This window comes from Dryobates pubescens, chromosome 30, assembly GCF_014839835.1.
Source record: "Dryobates pubescens isolate bDryPub1 chromosome 30, bDryPub1.pri, whole genome shotgun sequence".
In the NCBI taxonomy this organism is placed as follows: Eukaryota; Metazoa; Chordata; class Aves; order Piciformes; family Picidae; genus Dryobates; species Dryobates pubescens.
The window spans coordinates 12,985,641-13,000,585 of record NC_071641.1 but is presented as its reverse complement, the minus strand read 5'-3'; the positions used below and the strand labels follow the sequence as shown (position 1 = coordinate 13,000,585).

The 14,945-nt window shown below is 55.0% G+C and overlaps 1 protein-coding gene across 2 annotated transcripts in view; it reads left to right on the top strand.

Annotated features, from left to right (window-relative positions):
- Positions 1-1,133: 1,133 nt before the first annotated feature.
- The window catches only part of ASCC1 (activating signal cointegrator 1 complex subunit 1), a 75,110-nt gene continuing 61,298 nt past the window's right edge, over positions 1,134-14,945 (top strand). The window contains exons 1-4 of one of the 2 annotated variants that reach the window (XM_054174727.1): positions 1,134-1,248; positions 3,111-3,213; positions 5,177-5,274; positions 9,807-9,985. In XM_054174727.1, coding sequence (XP_054030702.1) covers positions 1,140-1,248; positions 3,111-3,213; positions 5,177-5,274; positions 9,807-9,985 — 489 coding nt within the window. In that variant the 5' untranslated portion in view covers positions 1,134-1,139. The remainder of the gene's footprint in view (positions 1,249-3,110; positions 3,214-5,176; positions 5,275-9,806; positions 9,986-14,945) is intronic. The other variant, XM_054174726.1, reaches the window with a different exon arrangement.

The window sequence follows — 14,945 nt, the reverse complement described above, 5'->3', positions numbered from 1 at the left end:
AACACATTCTTCTTAATGAATATCCAACCTAAACCTCCTCTGGTGCAGCTTGAGGCCATTTCCTCTTGTCCTGTCATTAGTTCCTTGGGAGAGGAGGCCACCACTGGCCTCACTCCAACCTACTGCGGGTGCTGGTTGATGGTAGGCTGAACATGAGCCTGCAGTGTGCCCAGGCAGCCAAGAGGGCCAATGGCATCCTAGCCTGCATCAGGAACAGTGTGGCCAGCAGGAGCAGGGAGGGCATCCTGCCCCTGGACTCAGCACTGCTTAGGCCACACCTTGAGTCCTGTGTCCAGTTCTGGGCTCCTCAGGTTAGGAAAGAGGTTGAGCTGCTGGAAGGTGTCCAGAGAAGGGCAACAAAGCTGGGGAGGGGTCTGGAGCACAGCCCTGTGAGGAGAGGCTGAGGGAGCTGGGGTTGCTTAGCCTGCAGAAGAGGAGGCTCAGGGGAGACCTTCTTGCTCTCTGCAACTCCCTGAAGGGAGGCTGTAGCCAGGTGGGGGTTGGGCTCTTCTCCCAGGCACCCAGCACCAGAACAAGAGGACACAGTCTCAGGCTGCACCAGGGGAGGTTTAGGCTGGAGGTTAGGTAGAAGTTCTATACAGAGAGAGTGATTGCCCATTGGGATGTGCTGCCCAGGGAGGTGGTGGAGTTGCCATCCCTGGAGGTGTTCAGGAGGAGACTTGATGGGGTGCTTGGTGCCATGGGTTGGTTGTTCAGGTGGGTTGGATTGGTTGATGGGTTGGTCACGATGACCTTGAAGGGCTCTTCCAACCTGCTTTATTCTATGTAATTCTACTTTCAGGTGGCTGTAGAGAGCAAGGGTTTTTTTCCTCAGCCTCCTCTTATTCAGGTTTAACAATCCCAGCTCCCTCATAAGAGCTGCTCTCCAGTCCCCTCACCAGCTCCATTGCCCCAGAGTGAGGTAAGTGAGGTAAGGTTTGAAAAGCTCCAGAGTCTCTCACTTGTATGCCTAGAAGGAGCCACTGCTGTTCTGGAGGTACAGACCTCCCTCTTGACTGCTGAGCCCCCAGGAGCTCCCCTGATGCCTCTTGCAAAGTGCCACCAGGAAACAGCAGCATTTACCTTTCCTTGGATCAGCTGGCAAAGCTGTCTGTGTTTTGTGCCACAGGAGGGGCAGGATGGAGGTGCTGAGGCCCACCCTGATAAGGATCGGGGAGAGAGTGTACAGGAAGAACGCCATTCAGGAGCAGCCCTACCAGCAAGAGGAGGAGGAGGACTTCTCTGCAGGTGAAGAGTGGTGCCTGTGGTGCTGCCTGGGTGAAATCATTGTCACTGGATGCCTAGGGAGCTCTTGGTGTCCTCTCTGGTGTCTTTGTGCACTCAGAGACCTGCCTGTGTGGTAGAGTGAGGTGTTCAAGGATGAGAAAAGTGCTTTGTGTGGGTGCCTGGTGATTCTGCTGAGCAGAGAGGATGTAGTCCTGGCAACCTCATGTGGCTTTGGGTGGCTGTGCTGCTGGCTGCCAGCTGTGTTTGCTGACTGTGAAAGATCTCCAGTAAAGAGGAGGAAAGAAAGGGAAAAAAGATCTCCATGGATCTGCTCTGCCCAGGTTCCTGAATCACAGAATCATTTTGGTTGGAAAAGGCCTTCAAGATCATTCAGTCCAACCATGCCCTGACTCTGCTCAGTCTGGTGCTGACCCATGTGCCTCAGCACCACATCTCTGCCTCTTTGAAACACACCTCCAGGGGTGGGGATTCAAACACCTCCTTGGGGAGCCTGTGCCAGGGTTTGAGAATCCTTTGAAGGGAAAAGTTTCCTCTAATGGCCAACCTAAAGTGCTTTGCTTTGCAGCAGCTCAGTTTGCAGGATGCTGTGCTGCCATCCTGAGGGCTGGCCAGGCTGGAGAGCTGGCTGAAGGGGAACCTCATGAAGTTTGAAAGGGACAAGCATAGGGTCCTGCATCTGGGGAGGAGCAAAACCAGGCACCAGTGCAGACTAGGGGTTGTCCTGCTGGAGAGCAGCTCCACATAGAAAGACCTTGGAGTGCTGGGGGGCAGCAAGCTCTGCAGGGGACAGCAATGTGCCCTGGTGGCCAGAAGAGCCAATGGGGTCCTGGGGTGCAGCAGGAAAAGTGTGGCCAGCAGGGCTGGGGAGGCTCTGCTCCCCCTCAGCTCTGCCCTGCTGAGACCACAGCTGGGATACTGTGTCCAGTTTTGGGCTCCCCAGTTCAAGAGAGACAGAGACCTGCTGGAGAGAGCCCAATGGAGAGCCACAAGGGTGACTGCAGGAGAGAAGGCTGAGAGTGATCTTATCAATGTCTGTAAGTACCTGGGGTTGGGGGTCAGGATGAAAGTGCCAGGCTCACTGGTGCCCAGTGTTAGCACAAGCTGGGGCACAGGAAATGTGACCTCAACATGAGGAGAAGCTTCTTTGCTGTGAGGCTGCTGGAGGACTGGAACAGGCTGCTCAGAGGGGTTGTGGAGTCTCCTCCCCTGGAGACTGGATGCATTCCTGTGTGAGCTGCCCTGGGGGATCCTGCTTTGGCAGGGAGCTTGGACTTGATGGTGTCTGGAGATCCCTTCCAACCCCTAACATTCTGTGATTCTGTGATCCCTGGCTGTGCTGGAGAGGAGACACAAACCATGGCCTCTTTCTGGAAGTCATGTAAGGTCCTGGCAGCCCCAGCTGAATGGCCCATGGGTGAAATGTGCTTCTCTTCCTCTGTGCTGAGGGTGGAGGAATTTCTCTGTTGGTTTTCTGATCCTGTCCTCACCTTTTCTTTACATGCTTCTGCAGCATTGAATTTCTGCTCAGGTCTCTGAATGGGATGGTGGCTTCCACCCTGCCAGGAGAAGAAACCATGCCCACTGGGTAGTTGCACAGCTTCCAACTGAGAGCAAACCTGGGCTGTAACTACAGCCCTCCTCTGCCTCCCAGCATGATGGGTTTAGAAGCAGTCATTATGCTTCCCAGAGCTGGTAGTCGGGTGAAACAAACAGCAGTTAGCCATAATGGAGATGAGTCCCTTTCTTCCTCTGTGTAACCTTGGGAGAAGGTGACAGTGAGATGTGGCCTACATAAAGCTCTGCCAAACTTTACAGAGCTTGTACAAGGTCTGGTGCTTTGTTTTGTTTTGTTTTTCTTCTAGTAAGCCCTGGTGACTGCTCAGATGAACCCTGTGATGCCTTTGTGGTGGAAGAGACTGAGAAGGGCTTCCAGTGCAGAGTGGAGGTCCCCAGCCCCTTATACAAGTGAGCCTGTGTGTCTCTGGTGTATTTGAGGAAGATCAGAGGGCTGGAGCTGCTCTGCTGTGAGGACAGGCTGGGGGAGTTGGGGCTGTTCAGTTTGGAGAGGAGAAGGCTCTGAGGTGACCTTCTTGTGGCCTTCCAGCATCTGCAGGGGGCTACAGGAAAGCTGAGGAGGGACTTTTGAGGGTGTTAGGTAGAGATAGGACTAGGGGGAGTAGATACAAGCTAGAGGAGGGGAGATTGAGATTGGATGTGAGGAAGAAGTTGTTGCCCAGGAGGGTGGTGAGAGCCTGGCACAGGCTGCCCAGGGAGGTGGTGGCAGCCTCCTGCCTGGAGGTGTTTGCAGCCAGGCTGGATGTGGCTGTGAGCAACCTGCTGTGGTGTGAGGTGTCCCTGCCCATGGCAGGGGGTTGGAGCTGGCTGAGCCTTGAGGTCCCTTCCAGCCCTGGCAGTTCTGTGATGGTGTGAGTGGCTGCTGGCTGGGGAGGAGGTGGTGGTTGAGCTCAGAATGTTTGGTTTGAGCCCAGAATATCTCTTTTGAGGTTGGGGCAGGGGTGAGATCTGTGAAACTTCCTGTGTCTGGGGCTGTGGAGTTTAGCACTTGGGAAGAGAAGATTGTTAGAAGCCTCTCTATTTGCAGCTGTGCCTCTCTTGACTCCCAGCCTTCCCTGTGACAGGGACAGCAGGGGGTGCTTTCTTGCTGGCAGCAGAGGTTCTGAGCCTCTCTTCCCTTGAACAGAAAAGCATCAGGGAGGGTGGGAGAGAGAACTGGGGCGAGCAGCCTGGCAGGGGGAGTTGGTGAAAGCTTGGAGAGGAAGCACACATGACTGGAATTGACTGTTGACTCAAATCTGCTGTTGATTTGGAAGCCTGTGGTGTTCCAAGCTTTGTCTAGTTATTTTTGACAGCTTTATTGGTTGAATAGCTTTGCTGAGATGGAGAGGAGCAAAGTGCTCTGTTGTGTGTTTGGACACTGGCAAATGACTACCTTGAGCAGAGCAAAATAAGCAAGAGAGCAAAAGGCCTTAGTTCTCCTGCAGCTGCTGTAAAAGCTGTGGCAGGGTGTGCTGGGCACAGCTGCCATGAACCAAATGACTTCTCTTAGCTTAAGCTCCTTGTGAGCCACAGCTCAGCATCGTCCCACGGGCCTGGGCTGCTCATCTGTGCAGTCCTGGGAGTAGCTTCTGTGCTTGGGATGAGTCCAGCCCATGGAGCTGAGTGTGTGCATCCCTCTAGCACAGAGAAACCCAGGCTGGGAGAGAAGGCCAATGATATCCTGGGGTGCATCAAGCAGAGTGTGACAAGTAGGTCTAGGGAGTTTCTTCCCCTCTGCTATGCCCTGGTGAGGCCACAGCTGCAATGCTGTGTCCAGTTCTGGGCTCCCCACTTCAAGGAGCACAAGGAGTTGCTGGAGAGGGTACAGCAAAGGGCTATAAAGATGGTGAGGGCTCTGGAACCCCTCTCTGATGAGGAAAGACTGAGAGAATTGGGGCTCTTCAGCCTGGGAAAGAGCAGCCTGAGGGGATCTCATCAGTGCTGTTAAGGATTTAAAGGGTGGGTGTCAGGAGGGTGGAGCCAGTCTGCTTTCAGTGGTGACAGGGACAGGACAAGGGGCAGTGGGTACAAGTTGAGCTTAGAAGGTTCCATCTAAACATGAGGAGGAACTTCTTGGATTTAAGGGTAATAGAGCCCTGGAGCAGGCTGCCCAGAGAGGTGGTGGAGTCTCCATCTCTGGAGATATTCAAAACCCACCTGATCCTGCTCCTGTGTGACCTTCTTTAGGTGAATCTGCCTTGGCAGGGGGGTTGGACTGGATGCTCTCCAGAGGTCCCTTCCCAGCCCTGCCATGTTTTGATTCTCAGACCCTGGTTTCTCTGTGGTGGGGTTCATCTGCTGGCTGGACACACTTCATGGAGTGACCCAGTGACACTGTGTAAGTGACTGTCTCATACTTTTATTCCTCCAGGTACATCATTGGGAAAAAAGGGGAGACCAAGAAGAGACTAGAAACAGAGACTAGAACCTCCATCAGCATTCCCAAGCCTGGAGTGGAAGGAGAAATTGGTGAGTTAGAAGCAGCACAGAATGGAAGCTGTCTTACCAACTCTTGCCCAGACACAGTGTGAGTGGGAAGAGGGCACAGGAGGTGTCTTCTTTTCATTCCTGCCTCTGACATGGCACTGACTCACTTTATGGCCCTGGGAAAATGGCTTCACTCTTCTCCTGAGTTTAGCTTCTCTGTCTATAAATCCTTATAAAGCAGGGTCAGGGTTTGTTGGGTCAGGGCAATCCTGAGCACCAATACAGGCTGGGCAGGGACTGGCTGGAGAGCAGCCCTGAAGAAAAGGCCTTGGGGTGCTGGGGGAGGAGAAGCTCCCCAGGAGCCAGCAGGGAGCACTTGCAGCCCAGAGAGCCAAGCAGAGCCTGGGCTGCAGCAAGAGAAGTGTGGCCAGCAGGGCAGGGAGGGGATTCTGCCCCTCTGCTCCACTCTGCTGAGACCACAGCTGGAGCTCTGGGGCCAGGTCTGGAGCCCCTAGCACAGGAAGGATCTGGAGGTGCTGGAAGTGTCCAGAGCAGGGCCATGAGGATGAGCAGAGGGCTGGAGCTGCTCTGCTATGGAGACAGACTGAGAGAGCTGGGGCTGTTCAGACTGAAGAAGAGAAGGCTCTGAGGAGACCTTCTGGTGGCCTTCTAGGATCTGAAGGGGGCTATAGGAAAGCTGGGGAGGGACTTTTGAGGGTGTCAGGGAGTGATAGAACTGGGGGGGATGGAGCAGAACTAGAAGTGGGGAGATTGAGATTGGCTGTGAGGAAGAAGTTGTTCCCCAGGAGGGTGGTGAGAGCCTGGCACAGGCTGCCCAGGGAGGTGGTGGCAGCCTCCTGCCTGGAGGTGTTTGCAGCCAGGCTGGATGTGGCTGTGAGCAACCTGCTGTGGTGTGAGGTGTCCCTGCCTATGGCAGGGGGTTGGAGCTGGCTGAGCCTTGAGGTCCCTTCCAGCCCTGACAGCTCTGTGAGTCTATGAAAAACATCCATTTGAAGCCTGTGAATGCTCTCCCTGAAGTTGATTCTTGGCCTTGATGAGTGGCTTTGGGATGGAATGTGTTGGATTTGAGGTGTTTTAGTCTGGGTATGAGAAGAATGCCATGGCCATTCATAAGGAACTGCAGTCCACATCCAGGACAAAGTTACCTTGCTGAATATTTATGTGGAAATCATCTTCAGCATCTGCTTGGAGAAGCATTTTGATGATGTTGCTGCCTTTCTGGTGCTGTCACTTGATCCTGAGAGTGCCAACAGGCTTCCTTGTACTGTGTGTTCCTTCTCATCCCTTCTTGTGACTTACAAGGAGAGGAGACATTGCTCATGAGGGCTGCCCTAGGTAGGTTTCTGCCTCAGTGCATCAGAGAATGGTTTGGGTTGGAAGGGACCTCCAGAGGTCACCCAGTCCAACCCCCCTGCAGTCAGCAGGGACATCCTCCACTAGATCAGGTTGCTCAGAGCCTTGTCAAGCCTGACCTCGATTATCTCCAGGGATGAGGCCTCAGCTACCTCCCTGGGCAACCTGTTGCAGTGTTCCACCACCCTCATGGTGCAGAACTTGTTTCAATCTCAATCTGCTCTGCTCTCATTCCAAACCACTGCCCCTCACCCTGTCACTGCAGGCCTTTGTAAGCAGTCCCTCTGCAGCCTCCTTGTAGCCCCCCTCAGGTGCTGGCAGGCTGCTATGAGGTCTCCCTGGAGCCTTCTCTCCTCCAGGCTGAACACCCCCAGCTCCCTCAGCCTGTCCTCAGGGCAGAGGTGCTCCAAGCCCTTTATATTTTCCCTGGCCCTTTTCAGGACCCACTCCACTGGGTCCCTGCCCTTCCTGTGTTGAGGGCTCCAGAGCTGGATGCAGTGCTCCAGGTGAGGTCTTAGCAGATACCTGGAGGGCCCCTTACACATGCCTGGGTGATCAGTAGCCTGATGGGAAGTTATTCCTCACCAGTCCTAGGGATGAGGGGGATCCAGCTGTGGGGCTGCACAAGTGCATGGCAGCACTTCTCAAGAAGTGGATCTTGGCTTCTTCCTGAGGAGCATGAAGGGCTATTAAGAAGGATGAGAGATGCTGAAAACATGTAATAATAGGAAGCTTGCTTCTTGCAGCTCTTTCCTTTCAGGCTGAAGTGTTCTCTGTTTGGTGCCCTGAAGTGCATGCACAAGTGATACAGGCCATCTTGATCTCTGATAGCCTTTCCTTTCTTTTTATTACTGTGACTGCCTTTCTGAACACTTGAAATAATGCCCTGAAGAGCTGCTGAGCTGGTGGAGTCCTGGTCACTGCTTTTTAGGCCCTCAGAGCTGACATTCTTGAGAGCAGAGGGATGCTTTGGATGGCATCATCCTGTCTGTACAGAGGAAAGCACAGCCATGTCAAGCATTCTCTGTCAAGCAGGGAGTCTGACAGGAGACTCACTGCCAGAGAGGGTTCTCCCCCTTTACTCCACTCTCCTTGGACCCCACCTGTAGTGCTGTGTCCAGCTCTGCAGTCCCCAACACAAGAAGGACAAAGAGCTCTTAGGGAGAGCCACAAGGATGAGCAGAGGGCTGGAGCACTTCTCCTGTAGAGACAGACTGAGAGAGCTGGGGCTGTTCAGTCTGGAGGGAGGGCTCCCAGGAGACCTCATTGTGGCCTTCCAGTATCTGAAGGGGGCTACAGGAAAGCTGGGGGGGAACTTTTGAGGGTGTTGGGTAATGATAGGACTGGGGTGATGGAGCAAAACTGGAAGTGGGGAGACTGAGATTGGATGTTAGGAAGAAGTTGTTCCCCAGGAGGGTGGTGAGAGCCTGGCACAGGCTGCCCAGGGAGGTGGTGGCAGCCTCCTGCCTGGAGGTGTTTGCAGCCAGGCTGGATGTGTCTGTGAGCAACCTGCTGTGGTGTGAGGTGTCCCTGCCCATGGCAGGGGGTTGGGGCTGGCTAAGCCTTGAGGTCCCTTCCAGCCCTGGCAGTTCTGTGAGTCAGTGATATTTGAGGTCCCTTTCAACCCAAACCATTCTATCTGATTCTATTTCTCTGTGGGTGGTTGGGGGGGTTAATGCCTAACCTTTCTTCAGAGAGCCCAGGGCTGGCAAGTGGAGAGGAGCTGCTGGGCAGGTTTTGCCAGCTCCCTCCTGGCCTCTCCTGGGTGAGATGCTCTCACAGTCTCACAGTATCACTAAGGTTGGAAGAGACCCCAAGGATCATCCAGTCCAACCTGTCCCAACAGACCTCATGACCAGACCATGGCACCAAGTGCCACATCCAATCCCCTCTTGAACACCTCCAGGGACGGTGACTCCACCACCTCCCTGGGCAGCACATCCCAATGACGAACGACTCGCTCGGTGAAGAACTTTCTCCTCACCTCGAGTCTAAACCTCCCCTGGCACAGCTTGAGACTGTGTCCTCTTGTTCTGGTGCTGGTTGCTTGGGAGAAGAGACCAACCCTCACCTGTCTACAACCACCTTTCAGGTAGTTGTAGAGGGCAATGAGGTCACCCCTGAGCTTCCTCTTCTCCAGGCTAAGCAACCCCAGCTCCCTCAGCCTCTCCTCACAAGGCTGTGCTCCAGACCCCTCCCCAGCCTTGTTGCCCTTCTCTGGACACCTTCAAGTGTCTCAATGTCCTTCTTAAACTGAGGGGCCCAGAATTGGACACAGGACTCAAGGTGTGGCCTAACCAGTGCAGAGTCCAGGGGCACAATGACCTCCCTGCTCCTGCTGGCCACACTATTCCTGATGCAGGCCAGGATGCCATTGGCCTTCTTGGCCACCTGGGCACACTGCTGACTCATGTTTAGGCAGCTGTCAATCAGCACCCCCAGGTCCCTCTCTGTTTGGCAGCTCTCAGCCACTCAGACCCCAGTCTGTAGCTCTGCCTGGGGTTGCTGTGGCCAAAGTGCAGCACCTGGCACTTGGACTTGTTGAATGCCATCCCATTGGCCTCTGCCCATCTGTGCAGTCGGTCGAGGTCCCTCTGCAGAGCCCTTCTGCCCTCTAACTGACCAACATCTGCTCCTAACTTGGTGTCATCTGCAAACTTGCTGATGACTGACTCAACCCCCTCATCCAGATCATCAATGAAGATGTTAAAGAGGATGGGGCCCAGCACTGATCCCTGGGCCCCAGCACTGATCCCTGGTGCCTGGCTGCCAGCTGGCTGTGGCACCATTCACCACCAGTCTCTGGGCTCAGCCTCCAGCCAGTTCCTAACCCAGCTCAGAGCTGCTGCTGTCCAAGCCAGGGGCTGACATCTTAGCCAGCAGTTTTCTGTGGGGGACGGTGTCAAAGGCCTTGCTGAAGTCCAGGCAGACCACATCCACAGCCTGCCCACATCCCCAGGCAGTCACCTGATCATAGAAGGAGCTCAGGTTGGAGAGCCAGGACTCTCCCCCTCCCGCTCCCCTCCAGTGCTGCTGATTCACAGTGCACAGGTCAATTGCATGTCCAGTCACCACCTGAGGTACTAAGCCAGCAGCTATAATAAAGACAATGACTCTTGGGGTGGAGTGAGGCCTGGGTGTCAGCAGTCTGCCTGCAGCTCCATGCAGAGGAGAGAGGCATTGCTGTGTCTGCATTGCAGTGATCACAGGGCAGCAGCGCAGCGGCGTCACCTCCGCCCGCACGCGGCTCGACGTGCTCCTGGACAGCTTCCGCAGGAAGCAGCCCTTCACACACTTCCTGTCCCTGCCTCTCAACCAGCCCAACATCCAGGAGAGGTTCCTGCAGTTCAAGGAGGAGGTGCTGGAGAAATGCTCACAGGTAAGAATCCACTGGAGAATCAAAGCCCTGCAGCGGAGTGCCCTTGAGGTAGCTCCTTGGTGTTCACCTTGAGGGGCTCAGAGGTAGCTCCTTGGTGTTCACCTTGAGGGGCTCAGAGGTAGCTCCTTGGTGCTCACCTTGAGGGGCTCAGAGGTAGCTCCTTGGTGTTCACCTTGAGGGGCTCAGAGGTAGCTCCTTGGTGTTCACCTTGAGGGGCTCAGAGGTAGCTCCTTGGTGTTCACCTTGAGGGGCTCAGAGGTAGCTCCTTGGTGTTCACCTTGAGGGGCTCAGAGGTAGCTCCTTGGTGTTCACCTTGAGGGGCTCAGAGGTAGCTCCTTGGTGTTCACCTTGAGGGGCTCAGAGGTAGCTCCTTGGTGTTCACCTTGAGGGGCTCAGAGGTAGCTCCTTGGTGTTCACCTTGAGGGGCTCAGAGGTAGCTTCTTGGTGTTCATTGCTCTGGTGAGACCCCACCTGGAGTATCACAGGATCACAGAATGTTAGGGGCTGGAGGGGACCTTGAAAGAGGTGACCAGAGCTGTGTCCAGTTCTGGAGCCCCTATTACAGGAAGGATCTGGACATGCTGGAAGGTGTCCAGAAAAGGGCCATGAGGATGAGCAGAGGGCTGGAGCTGCTCTGCTCTGGAGACAGACTGAGGGAGTTGGGGCTGTTCAGTTTGGAGAAGAGAAGGCTCCAAGGAGACCTTCTTGTGGCCTTCCAGTATCTGAAGGGGGCTACAAGAAAGCTGGAGAGGGACTTTAAGGTGTCAGGGAGTGATAGGACTGGGGGGGATGGAGCAAAACTAGAAGTGGGGAGGTTGAGATTGGCTGTGAGGAAGAAGTTGTTCCCCATGAGGGTGGTGAGAGCCTGGCACAGGCTGCCCAGGGAGGTGGTGGCAGCCTCCTGCCTGGAGGTGTTTGCAGCCAGGCTGGATGTGGCTGTGAGCAACCTGCTGTGGTGTGAGGTGTCCCTGGCCATGGCAGGGGGTTGGAGCTGGCTGAGCCTTGAGGTCCCTTCCAGTTCTGTGATTTAACTCTCTTCTCTTCCCCAGGAGTGCATTTTTAGCAGGCCTTTTCCTGGAGCTGTTGGATCCATTGTGACTTTGTGGAGTGCTGTTGTGAAATCTTCTGTAGAGTGGAATGGCTTAGAAGTTGTTAGTAAAGCATTTCTGTTGTGCTCCTCAGAGGCTTTCCTGGGCAGGAGGATGTCTAAGATGCAGAGGAGAGCTGGGGAGGTTTTGCTTTGAATAGCAAAGCCACTAAATAATGTAGCAGCCTTTGCTGTGCTTTAGATGATGTCTGCACTCCAGTGAGGCCAGGTAGGACTTCATAAGTTTGCTGCTGCTTCTTATGTCGCTTTCCTTTTGCTTCCAGGCAGTGCAGGAAGATGGGATGTCATTGCTGCAGCTAAGTGAGGGCTGGCTTGGCAGCACATACCACTCTGCAAGTGGCATCTCTGCCCTCCTTCCTCATGAGGCTTTGTGCTGACACTCCCTCCTACCTGCCTTCAGACCTTGCCTTGAGAGCAGCAGGGAGCAGGCACAGGGAAGGGAGGAGCAGACTGAGGTGGAAGCTGAGTGTTCCCTGCTTTAGTTTTGAGTGCTTCTGCTTTGCCAGGAGTGGTGTGGCAATGCCCAGGGCCAGGCTGAGGGGAGGGGATGGTGTAATTACCTTAGCACATCCTCTCAGTCTGCTGGCAGGACATCCCTAGGCAAGAGAGGAGCGTCCCTGTTGTGTGGCTGCTGCAGGTCAGATTGCACACTCACAGCAGGGCTTTGTAGGCTGATGCTCTTACCTTCCTGTCTCTCACTTCTGCTTGTGCCTTTTCAGGGGGAAAACAGACTCTTGCCAACAGCAGAGTTGAAATGGTTTCCTTCCCTGTGTCTCTGTGCTGTGGGTGGGAATTATTTGCTGTCTGGGAAGACACTGAGTTCTTGCCCAGGTGTTCCTGGGCACTTGCATGTCAGTTGTCTCATCTCCAGGAGCAGAAGGGAGCTGGCTTTGCAGTCTTGTCCTCCCTGGCAGTTCTCTTCTCTGCCCATCTGAGGAGCTTTTGGTCACTCAGGCTTCCCCCTGGTGTTAAATACAGCTGAGAGTGGCCAACAGGGCCAGGGATCAGCAATGGAGCAGTGCCATGCACGCCCTCTCCTCAGGCTGGGGGGATGTCCCTGGCTCTGTCACTTATCCCCAGCAGCCTCTGCCTTTGTTAAAGGGAAGCCCTGAAGGCAGGGGGATGGAAACATCAGCCTGAGGAAGCTTGGCTGGACAAAGAGTGCTGGGCCTCAGGCTGGCATCAGTGGTGGCCTAGCTCCCTCTGTTGGTTTCCTGTTCCAGTCCTTGTGTGGGGACACCAAAGTCACAGGGAGAGAAACAGCTCCTCAAGGGGCTGCTGACCTCAGCACAGAGCTCTCTCAGTGGCTGTCCCTCCTGTTGGCCCTGGGCTGAGAACACTGCTTCTGGTTTGCTGTTTCTTGTGCCCTTTATCCCCTTCTCCCTGGGCTTATGGCTGTTACAGACCTTTCACATCTGGCCCTACTCTGCTTGAGTTCTTGGCACCCTGGACTCTGCTTGATCCTCCTCCTCCCTCTAGCTGTCTTCCAGCAGGTCCTGTGGGTCTGTCTTGTCCCTCCCTGTGGACAGCAAAGCCAGACCTCCCTGCATGCACAGGGCAGGAGCCTCAGTGTCCTGCTGTACCTCTGGCTTCCAGGCTGCCTTGGTGTCAGGCAAAGCTTTTCATCTCTAAGATGTGGCCTCTTTTATTCACCTCTGCATCTGATGCTGTCATTTGTGTTCCCATCCAGTGTCCTTAATCCTTCAAACCACTGGCTTCATGCAAGGACTCTCCTTACAGAGCACTCCTCTTTCCTGCCTGCTGGTTTGGTGGCGTCTCTGCAGCACTCCACTGGCCTCAGCTGGTGAGCTTCCTTGCTCTCCAGACCCCTCCTGATGTCTCTGTCACATTGCTTGTCTCTTGCTCACTCTTGAGTATCAGTTTGCATCCCTGAGTGGGATGTTCATAGAGGCATTTGGTGCCTTCCCCAGTGCTGTCAGTCACATTCAGCAGGAGCTGCCTGGAGGCATCTGCAAGCCTTCATGTGCTCCTTGTCCTGGAAAGCTGCAGAACCTGGAGCTCAGTCAGGGGAGTGCTGAGACCCAGTGCTGGCCAGGCTAGTGAAGCTGGCATTCCCCCTCTTGCCTGCCTTTGTCTCTCCTGCAGCTTTTGTTCTGTGTCTGGGCAGCACTAAGCCTTGTAAGGCTCTGCTTTGTGGTCAGGGATCCTGCAGCATGGGTGTGCAGGGGGGACACATTTCAGCCTAAAGGCTGTTTCTGGCTTACAGTCTCACAGTATAACTAAGGTTGGAAGAGACCCCAAGGATCATCAAGTCCAACCTGTCTCCACAGACCTCATGACTAGACCATGGCACCAAGTGCCACATCCAGTCCCCTCTTGAACACCTCCAGGGATGGGGACTCCACCACCTCCCTGGGCAGCACATCCCAATGACGAACGACTCGCTCAGTGAAGAACTTTCTCCTCACCTCGAGTCTAAACCTCCCCTGGCACAGCTTGAGACTGTGTCCTCTTGTTCTGGTGCTGGGTGCCTGGGAGAAGAGACCAACCCCCTCCTGTCTAGAATCACCATTCAGGTAGTTGTAGAGGGCAATGAGGTCACCCCTGATCCTTCTCCTCTCCAGGCTAAGCAACCCCAGCTCCCTCAGCCTCTCCTCACAGGGCTGTGCTCCAGACCCCTCCCCAGCTTTGTTGCCCTTCTCTGGACACCTTCCAGCAGCTCAACCTCTTTCCTAACCTGAGGGGCCCAGAACTGGACACAGGACTCAAGGTGTGGCCTAAGCAGTGCTGAGTCCAGGGGCACAATGACCTCCCTGCTCCTGCTGGCCACACTGCTCCTGATGCAGGCCAGGATGCCATTGGCCTTCTTGGCCACCTGGGCACACTGCTGGCTCATGTTCAGGTGGCTCTCAACCAGCACCCCGAGGTCCCCCTCTGCCTGGCTGCTCTCAGCCACTCTGACCCCAGCCTGTAGCTCTGCCTGGGGTTGCTGTGGCCAAAGTGCAGCCCCTGGCACTTGGACTTGTTGAATGCCATCCTGTTGGCCTCTGCCCATCTGTCCAGTCGGTCGAGGTCCCTCTGCAGAGCCTTTCTGCCCTCTAACTGACCAACATCTGCTCCTAGCTTGGTGTCAGCTGCAAACTTGCTGATGACTGACTCAACCCCCTCATCCAGATCATCAATGAAGATGTTAAAGAGGATGGGGCCCAGCACTGATCCCTGGGGCACACCACTGGTGCCTGGCTGCCAGCTGGCTGTGGCACCATTCACCACCAGTCTCTGGGCTCAGCCTCCAGCCAGTTCCTAACCCAGCTCAGAGAGCTGTTGTCCAAGCCAGGGGCTGACAGCTTAGACAGCAGTTTGCTGTGGGGGATGGTGTCAGTAAGCTCAGGCTTGAGCTGTGCTCACAACCAGCACCCAGATGTGGATCCTCCTGGTAGCAGCAGGAGTGTGGCTCTGCAGATGTGCCTTTGGCTGCTGCCCAGTCACCAAGGTGCTTGGAGGAATCCCACAGAGTGGTGGCAGCTGAAGCTGCCCTGCAGCAGGACACATCCTGGAGGTGCTCAAAGTGGGGCTGAAGAAGGCTAGGGGCAGCCTGGTCTAGGTGCCCCTGATGACTGCAGAGGGGGTTGGACTAGATGGGCTTTGGAGGTCACTTCCAGCCCAGCCCGTTCTGTGACTGTGTGAATGGTGAAAGCAGAAGGCTGCAGGCCCTGCTGGCCATGTTGTGTGGGCACAGGGTGCCCTGGCCTGGAAGCTGCAGGATTGTGCTCAAACTGCTTGGTGCCTTAGGCCTCTCCAGAGGGCCTGAAGTGTTCCTGGTGCTGCTTACATCAGCTGCAGAGCTTCCATTTTGAGTTGGCAATGTGGAATTTGGCCAGTAGCAGCTCT